At 45.4% G+C, this 19,984-nt stretch overlaps 1 protein-coding gene across 3 annotated transcripts in view; it reads right to left on the bottom strand.

The window, feature by feature from the left end:
* Eri3 (ERI1 exoribonuclease family member 3) overlaps positions 1-16,234 on the bottom strand; it is a 124,337-nt gene extending 108,103 nt beyond the window's left edge. The window contains exons 1-3 of one of the 3 annotated variants that reach the window (XM_021159298.2): positions 15,864-16,234; positions 13,581-13,656; positions 1,642-1,919 (exon numbers count right to left, since the gene is read on the bottom strand). In XM_021159298.2, coding sequence (XP_021014957.1) covers positions 1,642-1,919; positions 13,581-13,656; positions 15,864-15,998 — 489 coding nt within the window. In that variant the 5' untranslated portion in view covers positions 15,999-16,234. Of the gene's footprint in view, positions 1-1,641; positions 1,920-13,580; positions 13,659-15,863 lie in introns of those variants that run through there. The other 2 variants (XM_021159299.2, XM_029476773.1) reach the window with 2 other exon arrangements.
* Positions 16,235-19,984: the final 3,750 nt, after the last annotated feature.

Genomic DNA, 19,984 nt, shown 5'->3' with positions numbered 1-19,984 from the left:
TCTATAAGAGAAATAACATGGGGCATTAGAACGTGGATCCTGGATTCGCAACTCCAAAGACTGCACAGCAGAATTCCCAGCCAACCACTCAGCTCCTCAGCACTGGCAAGAGCAGGAGGCAGAAAGTTAAGTGTAGCTCGGACAGTTCCCAAACATTCCCTTCAATCTAATTCAATCTAAAGTTCCTTCCCTTAGGGCATCGTCCTTGTCTAGCAGGCCGGATTCCAACACCCTACTTTAACAACTAACAGGAAAGAGGGAAGGAAAGAGGGTATAGCATCTGAACAGGTAAAACAACCTACATCCTACAGACAGCCCCGAGAGAAAAAAGGCTAGCCATCAAAAATGAAGACTACCTTTTTGTGGTCCCCAAGTGGTCCCTGCCTCCCAAGTCCCAACTGTGAGGTCTCCCCCTCTGGCCTCCTAATGAAAGCTACTCTCCCAAAGCAATAGATCTGCATACTCCAAACTTACACACTCTACCCTAAGCACTGCAGGAGTTGTCATCCTAGAGCCACGCACAGCCAAGTCTCCACACTACAGTGAACTACCACACTGGCATTCAACCACCCCGTCACATACCCAGCACAGGTACCTCTCTGCTACTACTCCAAGCTCCCTAAAGACGGTGCCTTAAAAGATCAAGGAAGGTCTTTGTATGCAAGGAAGGAAAGCAAAGACATTTTCCTTTTCAACAGACTAGCAAGGGCACCTGTTCAGATTCTCTAATGCTACTTAACAAATTATACTAAACCAAGTATAGGAGCACACACCTACAATCCTACCACTTGGTAGGATGGTAAGTTCAAAGCCAGCATGGGCTAGAGTGAGTTCAAGGATGCCTTAGTGAGATACTTTATAAAGGAAAAACAAACAAAGCCCCAAATGTGTGGCTTAAAACATTAAAAACCAATTGTTCTCTGTCACAGTTCCTGTGAGTCAGGAATGTGGTAGGTGCTTGGCTGGCTGAGGGTCTCTTCTAGGGTTGAAATCAGATATCCACTAGGGCTATGGTCATCAGAAGGCCTGGCTGAGGCTGTCAAATTCACTGCCACAGTCACTAACATGACTGACTGGTAAAGCAGTGTTGACTGCAGGATTACAGCCTCAGTTTCTATACATGTGAATCTCTCTGCAGTACTGTCTGAGTGTCCGAGTATGTGTTAGCAGGCTTCTGCCAGAGCAAATGATCCAAAAGAGCAGAGCAGACTAGTGCTTCTTCTAACCTAGCCTGGGACCTTCATCCACACTGTCTCTTCTACTACATTCTACTGCTGAGAGAGGGGTATCTATGAGTCAGGGTAAAAGTGTTAACACCAGGAGGTAAGGCCACATCAGGAGCTGACTACCACTGTACTCCTTAAAAAGGCACACAGCAATGGCAGGAAGAAAGGACAACAGAACCCACAGGAAAGAAGAAGGCCAGGAGAGCAGCATTCGGATTCCCAAAAGCTTAGACTAGGGAGAAACAATGTATCCAGTTCTCCCCAGCGACTGCACAGTTCTGCATTGCCCATGTGGAACCAATCTATGTTACTAAAAGCCATGAGATATGCGAAAACGCTGGGTCCCAAGATGCAAGACACTCCTCCCTCCCTCTTGCCCACCCAACCTTTTCTGAAGCAATGATACAACAGTTACCTGAGGATGGATCTGTGGCTTGTCGCATGTGGCCTCAAAGTCCAGCACTAAAAAGTAGTGATACCTCTGGGGAGGGAAGGGCACCATTGCCGCCATTGCCGCGCCAAAGCCGTGGGCCGCCAGCTTTCTGGTGGATATGGAACAGAGCTCCGGAACGCCACAGGGAGAGAACAAGTGGGAACCCAGCACTTTTCTTGCTCTTGAAAGTAAATATGAAGAGAACCGAGCCGCTCCCGTCTGTAACGGTGCTAGCATTGAACATCCAGAGGCATCTAAAACTTAGGGAAGGAATGTTAAAAGAAAAAGAAAGCGAAACAAAAAACAAAAACAGAGATCCTGGGTTACTTCCCTCCCACTGTTACCCTGCTCCGTCCACTCTTCCAGAATTCCCACGCAGCCTGAGCCACTCCCACGATTCCCAGGCCTTTGTCTAAATCATGATTTTTGTCACCAAAGTTTAAGACCCTATTACCAGCACCTGCAGTATTATTACAACTGTCTCCCAGAGCTTTCTCAAAGCAACACACAAAATTAGCTTCCTTTGTAAATGGAGCACTTGTTCAAAAGAGAGCCAAGAGGACTTCCTCAGTCACTTCTCAGGTGGCAATAGTTAACGTCAACCCAAAGGATTCCGAAGCCGACTGAGGTGACCAACTACACCATCAGTCCTAGAAGCAGCCTCACTTTCCTGAACGCTCTCTTCAGCGCTCTCATCTATCATGTGTCCCTGGCTCGTCTGCCTATGACTTAATCTCCACATACCCTCTACCTTCTCCCAGCAAGAGAGCATGAAAGCCACCGCAATCAATCCCAGGGGGCTCTGTTGATGGCGTTGTGATGGTTTCCAATGCACACTGGTAAGCAGCCCCCTAGGGGAACTGCAGAGCACAGCTGGCAACAAACGGCCTCAGGCTTCCTCATTTGCAGCCTTGGGCCTCACTCTCTCCTAGAGGCCCTGGATGACTATGAGGCCTTTTAAATAGGGAGGAGAAAGAGAAAACCCAGATGTGGCAGTAATGGGAGTATTTCTAAAAGTCTAGTAAAGTTTTCGGAGGGAACATGTTAAAAAAAAAAAAAAACTGAATCATTTTCCCTTTAAATTCACACAATAACTGGCCTCCTCTGAGGGTTAACTAAATAGAAAAATCAAAGCCTATGTTTTACTCACAAATAACCTGATCTGTGAGAGAGGGGAACGAGGCAGAGAAGTAGGAACGTGTGCTTTCCCACATTAAACTCAATATGAAAATGTCCCTCAACTTTAATTCTAAAACAAGCAATCTTACTTCTCATACACCAATCGCCATCAGTTTATGTTTCCTAAAGCCACACACCAACAGAGCCAAAGGCCTGCCTCTGACTAGCGACACTAGTAGACACTGTCTCCCCACCCTGTGGAACGTGGAACACATTCCAGTACACTGCGGTCCCTGTCACCTGAACAAGAGTGGACTGCAGAGGATGACTTCTGTCCCCAGCTCTCTCCTGGCTCACTGAGAACCACGGTCACATGCCCGAGTATCTATTAGCATACACACTAGTGTGACTCCTGCTGCAGAGTCTACACTGAAACATGAGATGTCACAGGGTTGACTACAGGAAAACTGAAAAGGATTCTTCACGGGCCTACACAAGCATGGCACTTGTTTTTACCACTGCTTTACAGCCTACCCCAAAACTCATAGTCCAGGGAGACAAAGGCAGGCTTGAGTTCACTATGGAATCTCTGCAAAGGTGAAAGGACCAATGTCCCTTTGAAAACCAGAGTCCCAAAATAAACCCATTCTATCACTCACTCATCAACAGGACCAGGAAAACTTCAGTGACAAGATGATCATGGCTCCGTTATCCATTCTCTTTTACAAGCAAAGTCCTTCTGGACCTTAGACCTCTTCTAGCCAATTGAGCCAGGTAGAAAGACTTTTGAAACTCTTAATGTGTCTATAGTATACATAGTATATAAATCAACTAGACTCTGCCTGCCATGTACCACAAGCAATGTCTTGTTTCTGTTCTGACTTCAGCACTTACTAACCATGGCACCATGGGCATGCTCTATTCTTCAATTCCCTGCCTATACAATGATAATGATAATAGTATCTACCTCTAGAGTGAGAATGGGAGAGAACAGAGGTAAAATACCAAGGGCAGTGTCTTGTGCATAATGATGCAGAAAGTTACTATCTTATTATTATAACTGTGAAACTGGCTCTTCCTTCAGTGACCAATACTTACAAAGTTGTCTTCTACATTCCTATAATTCTCTAGTTCTCCCAAAGGGCAACAATACATATCCTACTACATCCTCCCTGGACAACACTCTGATAGCTAGAGGACCTCCTTGCCTACCGGCTTGGTTTTCTCTGATACACACCAAGGAAGAAGTCTTAAGAATAGACATTAGGTCCTGGAGGGATGGTTCACATTTGAGTACACGCTGCTCTTCCAGAGCACCTGAGTTTGATTCCCAGCATCCACATAGTAGCTCACAAGCATCTGTAGCTCCAATCCCAGGAGACTGGATGTCATCTAGCCTCTGCAGACACTGCATGAACACGGTGCATAGACATACATGAAGGCTAGCAAAACACCTATATATGTAAAAATATATATATAAACAGACATTAAGAGGTCAAGTTTCAATATATCAATACTAACTGGGTTCCATACTGCCCTCCTAACAACCAAATTCAGATTAAGTCAAAGGATAGTAGGCAATGCTTTCTCTTCTCTTTGTAAAAACTTCAATTCTAAAACTGTTAACTAGAGTAAAGAAAGACAATATGTACATCACTTGGAGTTGGGAGAAGCATAAGGGTCTTAGAGGAAGGGTAAGAACCCAGGCAGGTGAGAAGGCATGCAGGTAGAGGTGGAGGGTGTACTGTACATACCATGTCAGAGCCTAGGGCAGAGCCTTAGCCCATGCCAAGATTCATGGGCGAGATAACAAGGGCACTCCTTAGGGAGGGGTAAAGGGCCAGAAACCACCAAACAGTAACATACAAAAAGGATAATGGAAACCAGGTTTTTCACATACACACACAAAAAAAGGTAAAACCTGTGGTATCGTTTAACTCTGCAGTATTGACAGTAAGACTCATCATTTCTGGTATAGACATGATTGATATGGATATACAATGTAGATATAAATAGAAGTATGACTAAACGCACACACACACATAGCTATAGATGCACACTCTAGCATTAACTAAGGATGAGCACAGCAATGAGCACACCTAACACACCAGTGCCTTCCAAATACCACTGTCCACTACAGGAACCATTCTCCCTGGAGAAATGATTAGAAAAGTACATGATGAGCCTAAGATATCCTACAAGAAAGGAAGGGAATTCTCAAAAGAAAAATAGAAACAAATCAAAGGGACTCAAAAGCCACCTTGAGGGGACTCCTGCTGGTCAAAAAAGATGGTGGCTAAGTTTTAGTACAATGAATAAGCCTGGAACCATGAGTCCATAGAGATTTAATAAATACAACTGAAATCTATGGAGGATATAAAAATGATTTCAACATATTTCTCCATAGAACTCTTATTAGTTACTACAAGAAGTAATTTTAAAATGGAAAAGATGAGCAGACACCATCTTACACAACTGGTCAAAAATAAGCATTACTGCAAGATGTGGTGGCACACACCTTTAATACCAGCACTCAGGAGGCTCAGACAAAAACACAAGGCCAGCATGGTCTATACAGTGAGCTCCAGGTCAACCAGGGCTACATGGTAAGACCCTTGTCCCCCCCACCCCAAAAAAGTGTCACTAATGGGAAAATCAAAACTCATGCCACTTGACAGGATGTAATGAGAACAAAGAATCATTTCTGATATTCCTGCTGAAGAGGCCTAAGCCTAACTGTAAGAAAGCACCAGACAACCCCTAACAGAGGAGCAATGCACACAACATCCAGCCCATTACTAAATGCAACCCACAATTACCAACCATTCCCTTCTGCTACAAATACAAAGAACGTTCCTGGGACAATGAACAAAACCTGAATGGGATCTGTGAAATAGACTGAGATTAGCACATCCATGTTAACTGTCTGCATTTGAGAGTTGTATTGTAGCTAGCTAAGAAAGGCCCTGCTTATAGAAAATACACATCAAGTATCTTAATAATGGGACATTAGTTCAGGAATTTAATCTTCAAATGGTTCAGAAAGGAAAGCTTTGTATTGCACTTCCAATTTTTATGTAATTTTGGGTTGTTTCCAACTTTAAAAAAAATAAAAAACTTTTAAAAATCCAGGTGTGAGGCTAAGAGTGTAGCTCTGTGGTAGGGTACTTGCCTACCACATACAGAAGGCCCTGGGTTCAATCCCTAGCACAGTAAATTAAATAAATAAAATCCATGTGAATATAGCTTTAAAAAACAAAACAGAATATGAGAAATATTCTCAAAAAAGAAAAAAAAACAAGACCACTCTCACAGCATCACACCTTGGCCACAATGCCACCGAGTCCCCAGTGGAAAGGCCACTGCTCAGCGCCCTGTAACTCTCCCTCTGCCTTGTATGGCCCCACAGCCCACACACTCTCAGAAACACCCAGTTCCTACAACTGCATCTAGCCTGCTCTTGGGTTTGCTAGCTACTTGAGGATTTCTTTTCCATTGATGTCTTTATACTTTAGTTACAAGTGTGCAGAATTTAAGTCTATAGCTCCAACATCAACTAGGATTTTGGTATCTGGTCGAGGGGAAGAACTCCAAAGATTTCATGATTCTCTTTATTTTTAATCAGAGACCAAGCTTTATTCACATTTAGTCTCAAACATCTTTTCTGTATAGCAAATTAAAAAGTAGTAAGCAGGCTATAGCAAAAGAAACAAATGAATGACTTTCATCTCAAAATGAAGGGGTCCACTCCCCAGTGGGGACAGGGAGGGCAGGTAGGGATGGCCCTGAGGCCAGCCCGCTTTGGAGAAGCAGGCCTGTGCCACAGCCCCTGGAGGACGGGCTCTGTGCAGAGTATTTACACAACAGACACCAATGGTTCCTCTGCAGCCATTACTGTCTATCAGGTAAATAACACATGTGCCAAGACACACATTTAATGAGGGAAATAATATGCCTTTATAAAAAGACTCAATCTGTATTTACCTGAGAGACCAAAGAAGCACCAAATCACCAGATTAGTGGAACCACAGAGGAGTCGTTCTGGTGTCTTGGGTAAATAGACATTTTATAGCCTCCATTACTGGAAAGGGAGAGGAGGGAGGGAGGAGGTCATCCTTCAACATGCACACACCGGCTGGGGAGCCTCAGGGATAGGACCAGCTGAGAAGCCCATCAGTAAACATGTGGTCTCCTACCATTCCACTCCCCCAGCCACACACACCTGAAATCTCTGGGAGCATATAGGTCAATGCCATCTCTAGATCCAGTGCACACCACTAAAACCAGATTGGGAGACAGAACTACATTCCAAAGACATCCCAAGGTACTAGAGGCAGGCACTGAGCCCAACTGGTTCAAGAACCTGGACTGCCATGTTTTAGCTTCCCGGTTCTGGGGAAAGACCCTTGTCCTAGGATGATCTTAGCAATTATACTCAAATTCTGAGTCATAGAAACAACAAAGATACCTGTCTGGAATCTAGTTGGTCCCAGGTTTTGACTTAGGCAGCTAATATTTGCCTGGGAAACATGTAAATAAACTGCATGCCTTCAAAAGTCATACAATTCAATCTAATGAATAGCCTTTACTGACTGAGTACTTATATGAAAATCACAGTCAAAAAGGAAAAAAAATTAATAGGCAGACACAGGCCAGCCAGCCAGCCAGGGAGAAGCCCAGCTAGAGGAAAGAGATTCCCTAGACTCAGTGGAGAAGAAAGGAAAAATACCAGGCATGATGGTACACACCCTGCACCTCAGCCTCCAAGAGGGAGAGGCAGGCAGATCTCTGTGAGCTGGAGGTCAGCCAGGACTACATGGTGAGACCCTGCCTCAAACAAAGAAAAGAATGGAGAAAGGGAGGGAAGAGAGAGGAGGAGAAAGAACAGAACCCAAGGCTCCAACTCCAACAGCACTGCTCACTCCAATGCAAGAAGCAGGCCTCACACTCACCCCCAAGCTTCTCCCACTACCACAAGAGACAAGTGCTCTAGCTGATTTGCCAAAGGCCACATGTTACATACACAGGCCTGACATTGCTGGCAACTTTTTGATTGGTCCAGAGTGGGAAGGGAGCAGCAGGAACTCTAATGGGGCACTCTTCCCCGTACCCCGTCTCTGCCCTGGCTCACTGCGTCCAGACAGGGCTAACAGAGCTCTCTGACATCAGGAAGACCCCTCAAACCACAGAGAACATCCACCAAGCAGGCCATCTCAGCAGCTCAAGGCCACCCAAAAGGCGATTCCTGAGGATCTGCCTGCTGCTTGCTAAGCCACCAGCCGTTCCCACTTACAAACTCCTTCTAGAAGCCAAAGCTGAACGATGTCTCTTCACAACGTCCTGTAGACCAGATACTTCCCCACGACAAACCTTCCTTCCTAATCAACATGGGCAAAGCTAGAGATGAGGAAATATAGCTATCCTGCAAATACTCCTTCCCCCACCCCCTTTGCAGACGCATATACATAATAGTGCTATCCAAAGCTGTTCAAATCCTTCCTTTCTAGATAGTAAGCTAGCGTTGGAGCAGTGTCAGAACAGCATAGTTACTAAAGTATTAGACAAACCTCTATCTGAGCCCTAACTCTACTACACACTCTCATTAGTAACCCCTGCATCTTTTCTGGTTCGGGTCAAGCACCCAGTGTATACAGTGTTCTACCTACCAGCACAGCTCAAAGGGAGTTACCACTGTCAACACATGGGAAAGAGAAAAGGATACGCCTTTCTGAAAGCCTAGTACAGGCCAGGCTGGTACGTTACATATTTTACCTCACTTTATCCTCTAACAATCAAGCAAAACAGCAACCGTATTCCCATCCCACACAGGGCATTCAACTCTATGTGAACTCCATCTTCCTCTTCCTCTTCCGTGTCCAATAGGTCTTAGTTCCCTACTTGACTGATTTCACTATTTTACAGGACTAATTAATAATTCATATTAACTTCAATTCTTCTTTTGAGGTAAGGTACGATTTTTAAGCAAAAATAACCTTAAGCAATAATGAAATCTAAACCACCCAGATTTGTGTGTGTATATATACAAATTATATAAATATATAATTTTATACATATATATGTATGTATATATATATATATATAGGTGGGGAGAGAGAGAGAGAGAGAGAGAGAGAGAGAGAGAGAGATTGATTGATTCCATTTTTTAAAACTACACTTTGACCTTCAGCACAAAGCAGCAATAGTGGGCACCATGGACCAGAGTCACTGCAGTGTGGTGCACAGACCTCAAAGCCTCTTCCCACACACACTTGGCAAAGGCGTGACTCTTCCCCCTTACAGAGTGAGAAGGTCTAAAGACGTGGAGAAACAGGCAGCTCTGGCTCAGGTTCCCAGATGTGGCACTTCCTTCTACACAGCTGGGCCTTGGCAAATGCTGCTCCCTCTTTGTAAGAAAAACACTGCTATTTTTCACCAGCAAATTAAAACTTACTTTAAACACACAGCTAAGTCCCACCCTTTTGAGAGATTTCTGATACTCCACGACAAAGTTAATGGAGGCCATGTGACCCAGTAGCACAGTTTACTCTAACTTGATGATTACTTCTCACTCTGAGGTGACACGTTATCTGTTTCTTTTGCTACTAACAATTTTCAGACTTCTCTTGGAAAGATGAAGAACAGCCACAGAGGCATACCTGTGCACCAGAAGAAGGCATCCATGTGTGCAGAAAAAGCAGATTTTTTCTAACTATTTTCTTGTCAAGTGCTTTTCTGCATTTTAAAATTTCACACAGCTTGAAGAAGGAGCATAGACTTTTAATTTAATGGCACATAAGTTTTGGAAATCTGAGAAAAAACAGTTGGTTTCTTAAAAGCAACAACTATATTTTCCTCATTTCTTTACTCCAGCACAGAACCAGGCACAATTAGGAAAGTAAAGACTTGCTGAACAAATTAATATGCACGAAGCCATGACGCCAGCTACTCTAGAACAAATTAATATGCACGAAGCCATGACGCCAGCTACTCTAGAACAAATTAATATGCACGAAGCCATGATGCCAGCTACTCTAGACGTAGAATGTGCTAGAACAGAGAAATCAAAGCACACCAAACAAAGCTAGCTAGCTTCCTTCCATCCCTTCTTTCCCTTTCTGCCCCTCTCAGAAGAGGGGAAGGGGGGGGGGGGAGAAGGAGGGGGAGAGAGGAAAGAAAGGGAGGGAGGGAGAGCGGGAGAATGAATATTGCTCTGGTGCGGGAGTACCATTAAAGGATTAATTTAGGGACCAGTGTTTGGACTGTCACATCCAATCACTGCACACAGATCTACAGCTTCCCAAATCAGACTCGTGCAGAAAGGAATCAATCGCAAGGACACAGAGGGTCTGAACAGGCATACTAATGGCCTCCTGAGGTGCCAGCGGCCAGCTTTGACACTCCCATAAATTATCTGCCTTTTGATTTTACCTGTAGCTGTGGGGCACAAGGCACAATTTTAAACATATCAAAGCAATCCCTCCTAACCCAAGCTTCCCCAAGGAATGTCCCCCAAAGGAGGAAGAGGCTAAACACAACAACCCAAAGGGAATCTGCTTCCCAAAAGGTCTGGTCCTCAAAATCATCTAATAAAACCCAACAGAACCAAATAGGTAAAGCAGGAGTCAGCCACGCAGACATGGATGGGCTAAGCATCTCTCACTCAAGGGAAGAGAACCACAACAATCAACCTCACAAGTCCATCTGGAGGCAAGTCTGCTCTAGCTTTAACAGGACCTTGCTGATACTGTGAGCCCGGGCAACTCAACTTAAGCCTTCTGTGCCCCGGTTTCCTCACATGGTAGCAAGGAAGCCAGGGTAGAGCACATCTCCACTGCCCACCATGGGAGGGAAGAGTAGAGGAGTTTACAGGAATGGAGGGCAGCAATGTGACAACACTAACACATGACCCCAGGGAGTCAGGCAGGCTAGCAAAAGGGGTGTGTCTGTATTGGGCAGCTACTTACTCCACTCATGTGGAATCTATGAAACGCCTACTATGTGCACATTGTCCACACGTTAAAAAAAAAAAGTGTCTTGGGGCTGGAGAGATGGCTCAGTGGTTAGAGTAATGTCTGGTCTTCCAGAAGTTCAATTCCCAGCACCCACATGATGGCTCACAACCATCTGTAATGGGATCTGATGCCTCTTCTGACATGCAGGTGTACATGCAAATAGAGCACTCATGTATAAAATAAAATCTTTTAAAAAAAAATTAAAAGTGTGTCTTGTTTAAACTGTAACTGTGTCCTATAGGCCAGTTAAGTTTTCACCACATGGAATGAAAACTTTGGCTCAGAGTTTATGAAGACAAAACACATATCACCCAACTGCTTCCTGCTTTTGTACAGAATATTATTAGTAGTGGCATCTGCCTTAAATTCCAACACTTAGACGGCAAAGGCAGACATATCTCTATGAGTTCGAGGCTAGCCTGGTCTACAGGGAGTGTTCCAGGCCAGCCACAGTGACAGCCTGCCTATAAATTAAAACCAACCAAACACCAGCAGCACCTCAACAACAATGGTCTCAATGCACTAAGAGCTTTATCACTGTTGAGACTTTAAAAGCCTTCAAACAATGCTTTTCAATCCTGCTCTCTCCATTTTAGACAGCAAAATGAAGCTCAGAGCTAAGTCACTTGTCTCAGGTCACAGAAACATCACTATCAGAAATCTGTAGGCTTCCCTCCATCACGCAAATACATGGGGTTCCTGAGAAGAGGAAGAAAGAGGGTGGGATTCTGAGCTCTAAACTTTTCACACTCAACCAACACTTTACTGGGCCCTCTGCCTGAGACACACCATCACACTGACCTGGCACACTTTTACAAAATCAGGCATGCTTTATCAGTACGCTACAATCAAGGAGAGAAGAGACCAAGTAGGACATATAGAATGAAGACCACTGCCTTGAAAGCTTAGGACATGGGCCAGTTTCTGTATATACAGCCAGCTCCTAGCTATTGAGCTAGAAACCTTAAAATGAAGATCCCTTCAAGGGCTCCATTGAGCCCATACTTTCCTTCAGAAGAAAATAGTTTCCAAAACAATTTAATTCACTGTACGTTCACTCTCTCTTCCTCATCTTTTTGCCCTCTCAATCCACTCTTTACACTGATATCACTACAAGCTCTCTAAAACACAAACCTCATAATTATAATCTTTTATTTTTCCTTTTTATCTCGGCTTTCTTATGTAGCACAGGCTGGCCTTGAATTAGCAACTCTCCTGCTTTGCCCTACCAATTACAGGAGTATACCACCGCCCTAAGCTGCTACAATCTTTTAGTGTCTTCTTACTGTTGTGGTCCAGATAGACAAACCACGGTCCATGAACCAAATCCAGATGCCACCTGCTTTTATAAATACATTTTTTTACTAGAACACAATCATGTTCACCTTCACAGTATCCAAAGCTGCTGAAACGGTTATTACAAGCTGTACAGATGTAAAAGAGTCACAAACCCTAAGTATTTACTCTAGTCTGTCCTAGAAAAGCTTGCTAACCTGTAGTCTTTTACCCCTCCACCTACCTGTTCTCGCCCCACCATCTCACTGGAGTTTCTAAGGCATGAGACTTTGCCCCTTCTGATTCATTTCCCATCTGCCTTTTGATCACACCAAACTTCCTCAAACTTAACAAAGCTGATACTTCACCCCGAGTGTTTCTTTACTTCTAGGTAAGGGGGTGGGTTCCTTGAGAAGTCACCTCAGAGTCTGCAAGTTCACAGTAAGAACACTTGTGCAGTCTCAGAGAACCTGGTCCCTTGCTGCACCACTAGCAGGTGCACCATCATTGCTGCATTGCTGTTGGTCTCTCCCCAGGATCATAAAGCTGTGGGTATCATAGGCAGCCTGCTTTTCCACTATAATCCCAGCAACTAGCAAAATGTCTGGGCCTCAGTTATTGAACAAACAACTTCCAAATCCCTGGATATCAATCATCAAAATCCCACCTTTTAGTCAGTCCAGGTGAAAGTAGGTGGGGACCAATCATTCACTCAAGGGTGACACATAACTCAAAACCAAATCTGCAGTCGGGCATGGTGGCGCATGCCTTTAATCCCAGCACTCGGGAGGCAGAGGCAGGCGGATTTCTGAGTTCGAGGCCAGCCTGGTATACAAAGTGAGTGCCAGGACAGCCAGGGCAACACAAAAAAACCCTGTCTCAAAAAAAAAAAAAAAAAAAAAAAAAAAAATCTGAAAGGTTTTGGTCAAATATGTCACAAGAGTCACATGAGAGGTGGTCTTATTGTTGAATTAAGATGAGTATTTCTCAGAATATAGGGCTATTCCAGCCCTACTCCATAACCCTCAAGGCAAGGAACTCACTCATGAGGTGTCTATTAAAAAAACCATGGCTGGGCATGGTAGTCCATGCTTATAATCTCAGTCACTAGGTAGAACATGAAGCAGGAGGGCTGCCAAGTCTGAAGCCAGTCTGGTCAATTTACTTAAGATCAAATATACGTGAGAGGAAAAAAAAGAGAGAGACTTAAGAACATTGTTCAGTACTGGCATGCTTGCCTAATATGTTACAAAGTCCTAGGTTCACTCCCCAGTACTGAGGAGCTAAAACAACAAAAACAAAGGCAATCTCATGACCAAACTGGAGAGTCTAGATCACTCATCTTCTCTAATGCTTACTCTAAAGATTTTAGCCAATTTGTTTCACTAAGTTTGAGCATACGCTACCTACCATACCAGAAGCTACAGAAAAATGCACTCTACACCAGTCCCCATCCCATTCCCACCAAACCCAACCAGCCAGACACCAAATGTGATCATGCAACAGGATTCTCACCTCTCCTTACTTCGAAGATGCCAAGACTGGCAGCTGGAGATGCTGAAGGGTCTGTGAGAGCTGGAAAGCCCCAATGCTGTGGACAAACACACATTTCTGCAACAGGTATATTTCAACTCAAGGTTTAGATCCTCACTGATGGTCACTCTTAAACTCATAAACTCAAACTTTGGGATTTAGCTCTTACTGCGGAAAGAAAACGGTCCCACAGACCTTTCAGTTAACTAGTATTTCATTAACTAGTATTACATTCATGCACGTGTGCTCAAGCTTGTATATGAATTATAGATTTCATGTTTCTAGTATAGTGTTCTCCTTAAGGAAGTTTATCTTCTAGAAATACCAAATATTCATAATATGTGAGCCCCGACTAAGAATGATAGTCATGAGGCGGTGGTTCACTGGATAATCTCAGAATCCTATCAGAAAAAGACACAAGGCTTGCAATATTCAGAACTCAGGAACTGGGGCTGAGCCAGGACTGAAGAGAAAGGTTCATTGTCACAAACCTATAGGCAGTAACAAGAATGGAAACAGACACTGGGAAACATGTTCAAAATACTTCTCGGCTGGAGAGATGGCTCAGAGATTGAGAGCACTGACTGCTCTTCAAAGGACCTGGATTCAATTCCCAGCACCCACATGGCAGCTCACAGCTGTCTGTAACTCTAGTTCCATGGGATCTGACACCCTTACACAGACATACATGCAGGCAAAATACTTCCAAGTCTGCCTCAACTTCTAAAAAAAAAAAAAAAAAAAAAAAAAATCAAGCTAATCAAAGCCAAATCAAGACATCATGAGAGCCAATCACAGGCAGCACGTGCAGAAGCCAGCCAGGGCTACACACCAGGGCCATCAAGGAATATCTACCCTCGTCGTCGTCATCACCTCATTCAGATATGCTAAAGGATCAGAAATCACAGACATGATCTTGTAAGCTAGTGAAGCCCTCTGCACAAACATCTACAACTGGAACCATTAATCCTGTCTACCACTCCACACACTTAAGACTTTATTCTATCCTGATCCCCTGGGAACAGGGCAACTCTCCAGTTTATGCCACCAGGGAGTATAAACTTTTCAAAATAAAATGCAATAAAAACCCCTTTGATTTAGGTATTTCAAGTTGAAGGGAGAGCTCTTAGCCAAGCTCCAGGACCTAACTGGCTGATTATTTACAGGATCTTTGGGCAGGAATTGTTAATGAGCTTTTAATTTGGAGTGCTTAAGTTGCCAAAGTGCTCTGAGCTCCAGTGAAGCACCACAGAATCCATAAAGGAAACCTTATCAATCACTTCCCGGCAGCTCCCTTCCCCCAGGCAGCACCTGCCGACAGGCAGCCAAGTGGGTTTCTAACCAAGATCACAGGCATACATTAGTGGAGTCACACTCCAAGTCACTGTTTATAAATTGGCTTTTAAATGGTGGGCGATTCAAGTATAATATACTTAAGGTCCAAGACCGAGCCCACTAAAACAAGGTATACTGTGTATGATAAAGTCAGAATAAAGCTGAATTTGATGAAGCCAGTTTTCTGGTACAAACTCTACAGTCAAAAATCATTCGGCCAATCACAATCTACTACAGTTAAATAGCTTAGTCTTTGGCCAATGGGATTCATGTTTTGCTGCCCTTGGGCTGGGAAACCAATGAAATGCACTAGCAAATGCAAGCCACAAAAATGGTCAGAGACAATTATTGGCCCCAGTCATTGCAAAATCCAGCCTGAGGGGCAAGCTCTGTATCTCCAGATGGGGGGCCCCATACCCAGCATCTTCCAGGTCAACGTCGAGCAGCTGACATTTCACAAGAACTCAACCCAAGTCATGCTTTCTTTGTTTTAAGAAGACACCTGTTGCTGGACCATTTGCAATAAAGACATACAAAAAGCTACCTGGGTTAAGGCTCTTTCTCCACTCTGTCCACCTCTGTCCACCATTATTACCCACAGCTTGTGACTTACAAGGAAGTAAAGTGCTAACATGTGTGCCTGTGCCAAGATGCGGAGGGGGTAGTCTATAAATAATTCCTTAATCTTCTACTTTATCTGGTCAAACCTCTCTCCTTCTCCAGAAATCTCAAACCAGGCCCTTTCATCAACTCACCCAGTCGAGCCGAGCTCCCCCACCGCCCTCCCCAGCTACCCCTTCGCCCAGAGTTCTAACATCCAGGGTGAGCACCAGGCCAGAATCCCAGGCTCCTTAAGTGTGCGCGCCACGACCCACACCCCGCATGCATTAACCAGGGCCCAAGCTGGGGGGCCCTCTCAATCTCACCCACCCCAGGGTGTTGCCCCCAGCTCGGGCCCATCCAGGTCCAGGGAAGCGTAAGGGGAGGGGCAGGGGGCCAGGAGACCAGCCCTCCTTCCCAGGGCCGCCCCCGCCCCCCGTCAGCTGCCGGAGAGGCTGTCGCCATGGCAACGCCCCCTCCTCCGGGCCAGCACGGCAGGCTCTCTCCAGGTGCAGGCCCCGGCGTCTCCCTCGGCCTCAGCAGACGCTCCGGGCAGTTGACGGCAGCGGGCACGGCCCGCGCCGCCTGCGGCGCTGGCCAGGCAGAGGCAGGGCCAGCTCCGCCCGCTCCCCACAGCCCGTTCCAGGCCGCCTCAACAGCGGCAGCCAGCTCCACGAGTCCACAACACACCGACTCACCTCCGCGCACTCTGACCCCGACCGACGCGGTGGACGGGCGGGCGTGGTAGCCAACCGCTGAGCCCGCTGCTAGCGCCCTTGGCCAATGAGCTGGAGTAAGGCGGGGCTTCTTCTCTCCAAACGCTCTCTCTCCCGCCGACATGCGCGTTAAGGTGTGTCAAGATGGTGACCGTTGGCTCTGGGCCTTGTGGGACTTGTAGTTTGGAGGAGCCACGTATTCAAAAGAGAAGGGGAGGGTCACTTCTAAACAGTGAAAGGGGTTTTCTTAAAAATAAATAAATGATAATAATAAAATAACCCGAAATCTTCGTCAGGCCTAGAATGACCCAGCTGCTCTACTTATTTTCCCCACCTTGACTGTAGGCACTCGGTGAGTATGGGCTTAGGAGACATTCTCTTTAGGCGACACTTTTCTGTGATTCATTGTCAACAAGTAATCGTTATCTACTTTCTGATGCGGGCCTGAGGGAAATCTGGAAAGAAGGGAGGCGAATTCAGCTAAAAAGAAAATGCTGAGATTTCTGAAGGGCCTTTCTGAGGAGGAAGCCTCTGGCTTGTTGAGGCCCTCAGAGGAACTGTCAGGGTTAACGAGGTTTTTGGCCATAGCTGTAGTGGGTCTTTCACAGTCTCTCCAGGCAGCTGGGGAGAACTTCACCTAAAGCGATGGGTGAGTGTCTCCATCTTAGCTGTGCTTCTCTGGGAATCCACGTTATGAAATGGGAAGCATCAGTCTTAAGCCACTGGTGATTTTGACAGCCTCTCAGTCAGATCCATCTTAGGAGCCATCTTCAGTTACCAAGCTCCTCTGTCTGCCACCTGCTATTTTCCTTTAAGACAGCTAATATCAGTTCTGGACCCTGCCACCTCTGAGATCTTAATATAATGGTTCCTGCCTGAGCTGGAAATGCCTGTAATCCCCATATCAGAGAATGCCTTCTTTAATCTCATGCACATAATGGGTTAGATGGTTCTACTGTGAACCTACAGAACTGAGCCCAGCACTTTACAATTGTCTCCCTGCCATCTCTCTCCCAGGAATTGAAACTCGTTTAAGATAGATATTATTTCTATATTGTTCATGCTGCATGGCTTATACCCAGTATGGTGTCAGTCATAGAGCAGCTATGCAATAATGTGTTTCTGACAAATGAAGGAGTAAACTGCAACAGAGACAGATATCACTCACCCCAACTGAGAAAAGGAGAGCCACGATTGCCTGTCCCCAAATCTTGGAACTAAAACTGGGGCTTCTTATTATTATCGTTACATAAACATAAACCTGGGTTGGCCCATTTGTCAATGCGTGTTTATACTTCAGAATCGGGCACTGTCTGTTGCTGATGGTTTCATGGTAAGACGTATAAAATCCATATCCTCAAGGAGCTTTTCTATAGGAAAGGAAATGGAAGGGATGGGCAATGAAAAGATAATATAAAAAGTAAGACAGCGGGCTGGAGAGATAGCCCAGTGGTTAAGAGCACCGACTGCTCTTCCAAAGGTCCTAAGTTCAAATCCCAGCAACCACATGGTGGCTCACAACTGTCCATAACGAGATCTGATGCCCCCCTCTGGGGTGTCTGAAGACAGCTACAGTGTACTTACATATAATAAATAAATAAGTCTTTAAAAAAAAAAAGAATCTGTATTCTAGGACTATCCTAGAAGACCTGAGTTTGATTCCCAGCACCCACATGGCCGCTCACAACCATCTATAACTCTGGTTTTAGGGGATTTAATGCACTCTTCAGGCTTCTTCAGGCACTGCATACAAGTGGTGCACAGACATCCATGCAAGCACAACACCCACATGCACTTAGACGAAGAAGGAAGAGGACAAGGAGGGCGAGGAGGAAGAAAAGGAGGAAGAGGAGGAGGAGGAGGAAGAAAGGGAGGAAGAGGAGGAAGAGGAAGGAGAGGAGGAGGAGGCGGCAGTTGACCCTAGAAAATGGAGCAGATCCAGTGACTACGTCTATAGACTTAGACTTAACTGGGAAGCCTAAGCCCAGGGAAGAAGAATGTGAGACTGGAAAGGAGTGGGTGAATATACAAAGCAGTGTGTTACCAAGTTGGCCAGGGTAACAAAGAAAATAGTTTCTCTCAGTAGATCCTATTCCAGATAGGAGATATAGAATGATCATATTAAAAACAGAGAGAAAAAGCTGGGTGTGATGGTGAATGTCTTTCATCCCAGCACCTGGGAGGCAGAAGCAGGATGATCTCTAAATTCCAGGCCAGCCTGGTCTATAGGGCAAGTTCCAGGACAGCCAGCACACGCAGAGAAACCCTATCTCAAAAAACCAAAAAGAAGGAGAAGAGGAGGAGGAAGAGAAAGAGGAGGAAGAAGAGAGGGGGGAGAAGACAGCAGAGAAGATTGAGGGAGAGAAACAGGGAAAAGGAAAAAGGTACCCCCCATCATTCCAGTAGTTAATGGGGTGCCAGATCTCACACCCTAGCGAGCAGAGCAGCGGCACATCTGAGACTGAAAACTGTGTTGAAGCCTCTGATTTGATCACTTCAGCTCACTGCAACCCCAACACAGAGAGCACAGTCAAAACCTAACCCTCACTCCCAGAGGAAGGCAGAATAGTCAGATGAGGGGACAAGAATGGCATGACTAACAAGTGGCCAAGGGTTCAGGTTTAGATGGGATGGCAGATGAACTGAGTCAGGTACCTCCTGGACAGTCGCCTGGCTTCAGGGCCAACAGACTAAGGCCAATGAAAACAAGATCCCAAGAAAGGACAAGGGTACCACCAAGGAAAAAACAGCAAAATGGACACCAAAGCCGGGACCTTGTGTGGCTGTTGCCTCTAAGCTGCCTATGATTAGTCTCTTTTTGAGTCAGAGCTTCTGGGATCACCCACCCAAGGCACCCACCCACATGAGATTGGGATCCTTACAAGCATTCCCACTTGGAGAAATGGGGAAGGACTCTCCAGGGCCTGCCCCTCCCCAGTGCTATGTGAGAGGGTTAAGCAGTCACTGAATAGAGTAACAGCCCCTAAGTTGCCCAAGGGGTAAGTAGTTACCCAAGCTGGGGTGGGGTGATGGGCCAGGCAACTGCCTAAGTCTTCCATTCTACTCCAGGTTAACTCCCCATTCATGCTTTTATGTGTAATAACCCCAATAAACTCATTGATGCATCAAGCAAGCCTTGGATAGAATTGTTTCTTTGGTGTGTCATTACCCTCCATATCTAGGGTGAATAGAAATAGACTCTCCAGGAAAAGTCACACAAGGCACTTTAACCAAGCTTTAAAAGGGCAGAGAATGCTGACCCCTGATGACAGTGAATGGCAGCCCCCAACTGGGTATAGCTAAGAGAACCCAGGCTAGATCTGAAATCCCTTCGTCCAGAGGCTGGAATAACTGCTGCCACCATCTGGTCCCTATAATCTGCACAGGATGGCATGGTACAGTTATAAGGACCGAGGGTTTGAGCCCTGGCTGTGAGTATGACCTTAGACAAATCAAAAATAACTCTCCAGGTTTCTGCATTTGCATCTCCAGGGTGGAGCTAGCGCTAACACCTGTTTTAGAATTAAAGCCAAGATTTAATTGAAGACTTCAGGACATGGAAGCCGTTGTTCCTTATCTTGTCTCCTCCACCACATTCTCCAACTCTTCCTCCTACTCTGACCACAACCTCTTACCTCTTTCTCTTCCCCGTCGGCCATCTTCTACAGGATCATTGGTGGGGCCTGAACCTGGCCATCCCCTTCTCCCTGCTCTCCCCATGCTTGTTCGCCATGA

The sequence above is a fragment of the Mus caroli genome, chromosome 4 (assembly GCF_900094665.2).
Source record: "Mus caroli chromosome 4, CAROLI_EIJ_v1.1, whole genome shotgun sequence".
Taxonomy (NCBI): Eukaryota; Metazoa; Chordata; class Mammalia; order Rodentia; family Muridae; genus Mus; species Mus caroli.
Note: the sequence above shows the minus strand (reverse complement) of the source record. Positions and strands in the feature narration are given on the sequence as shown.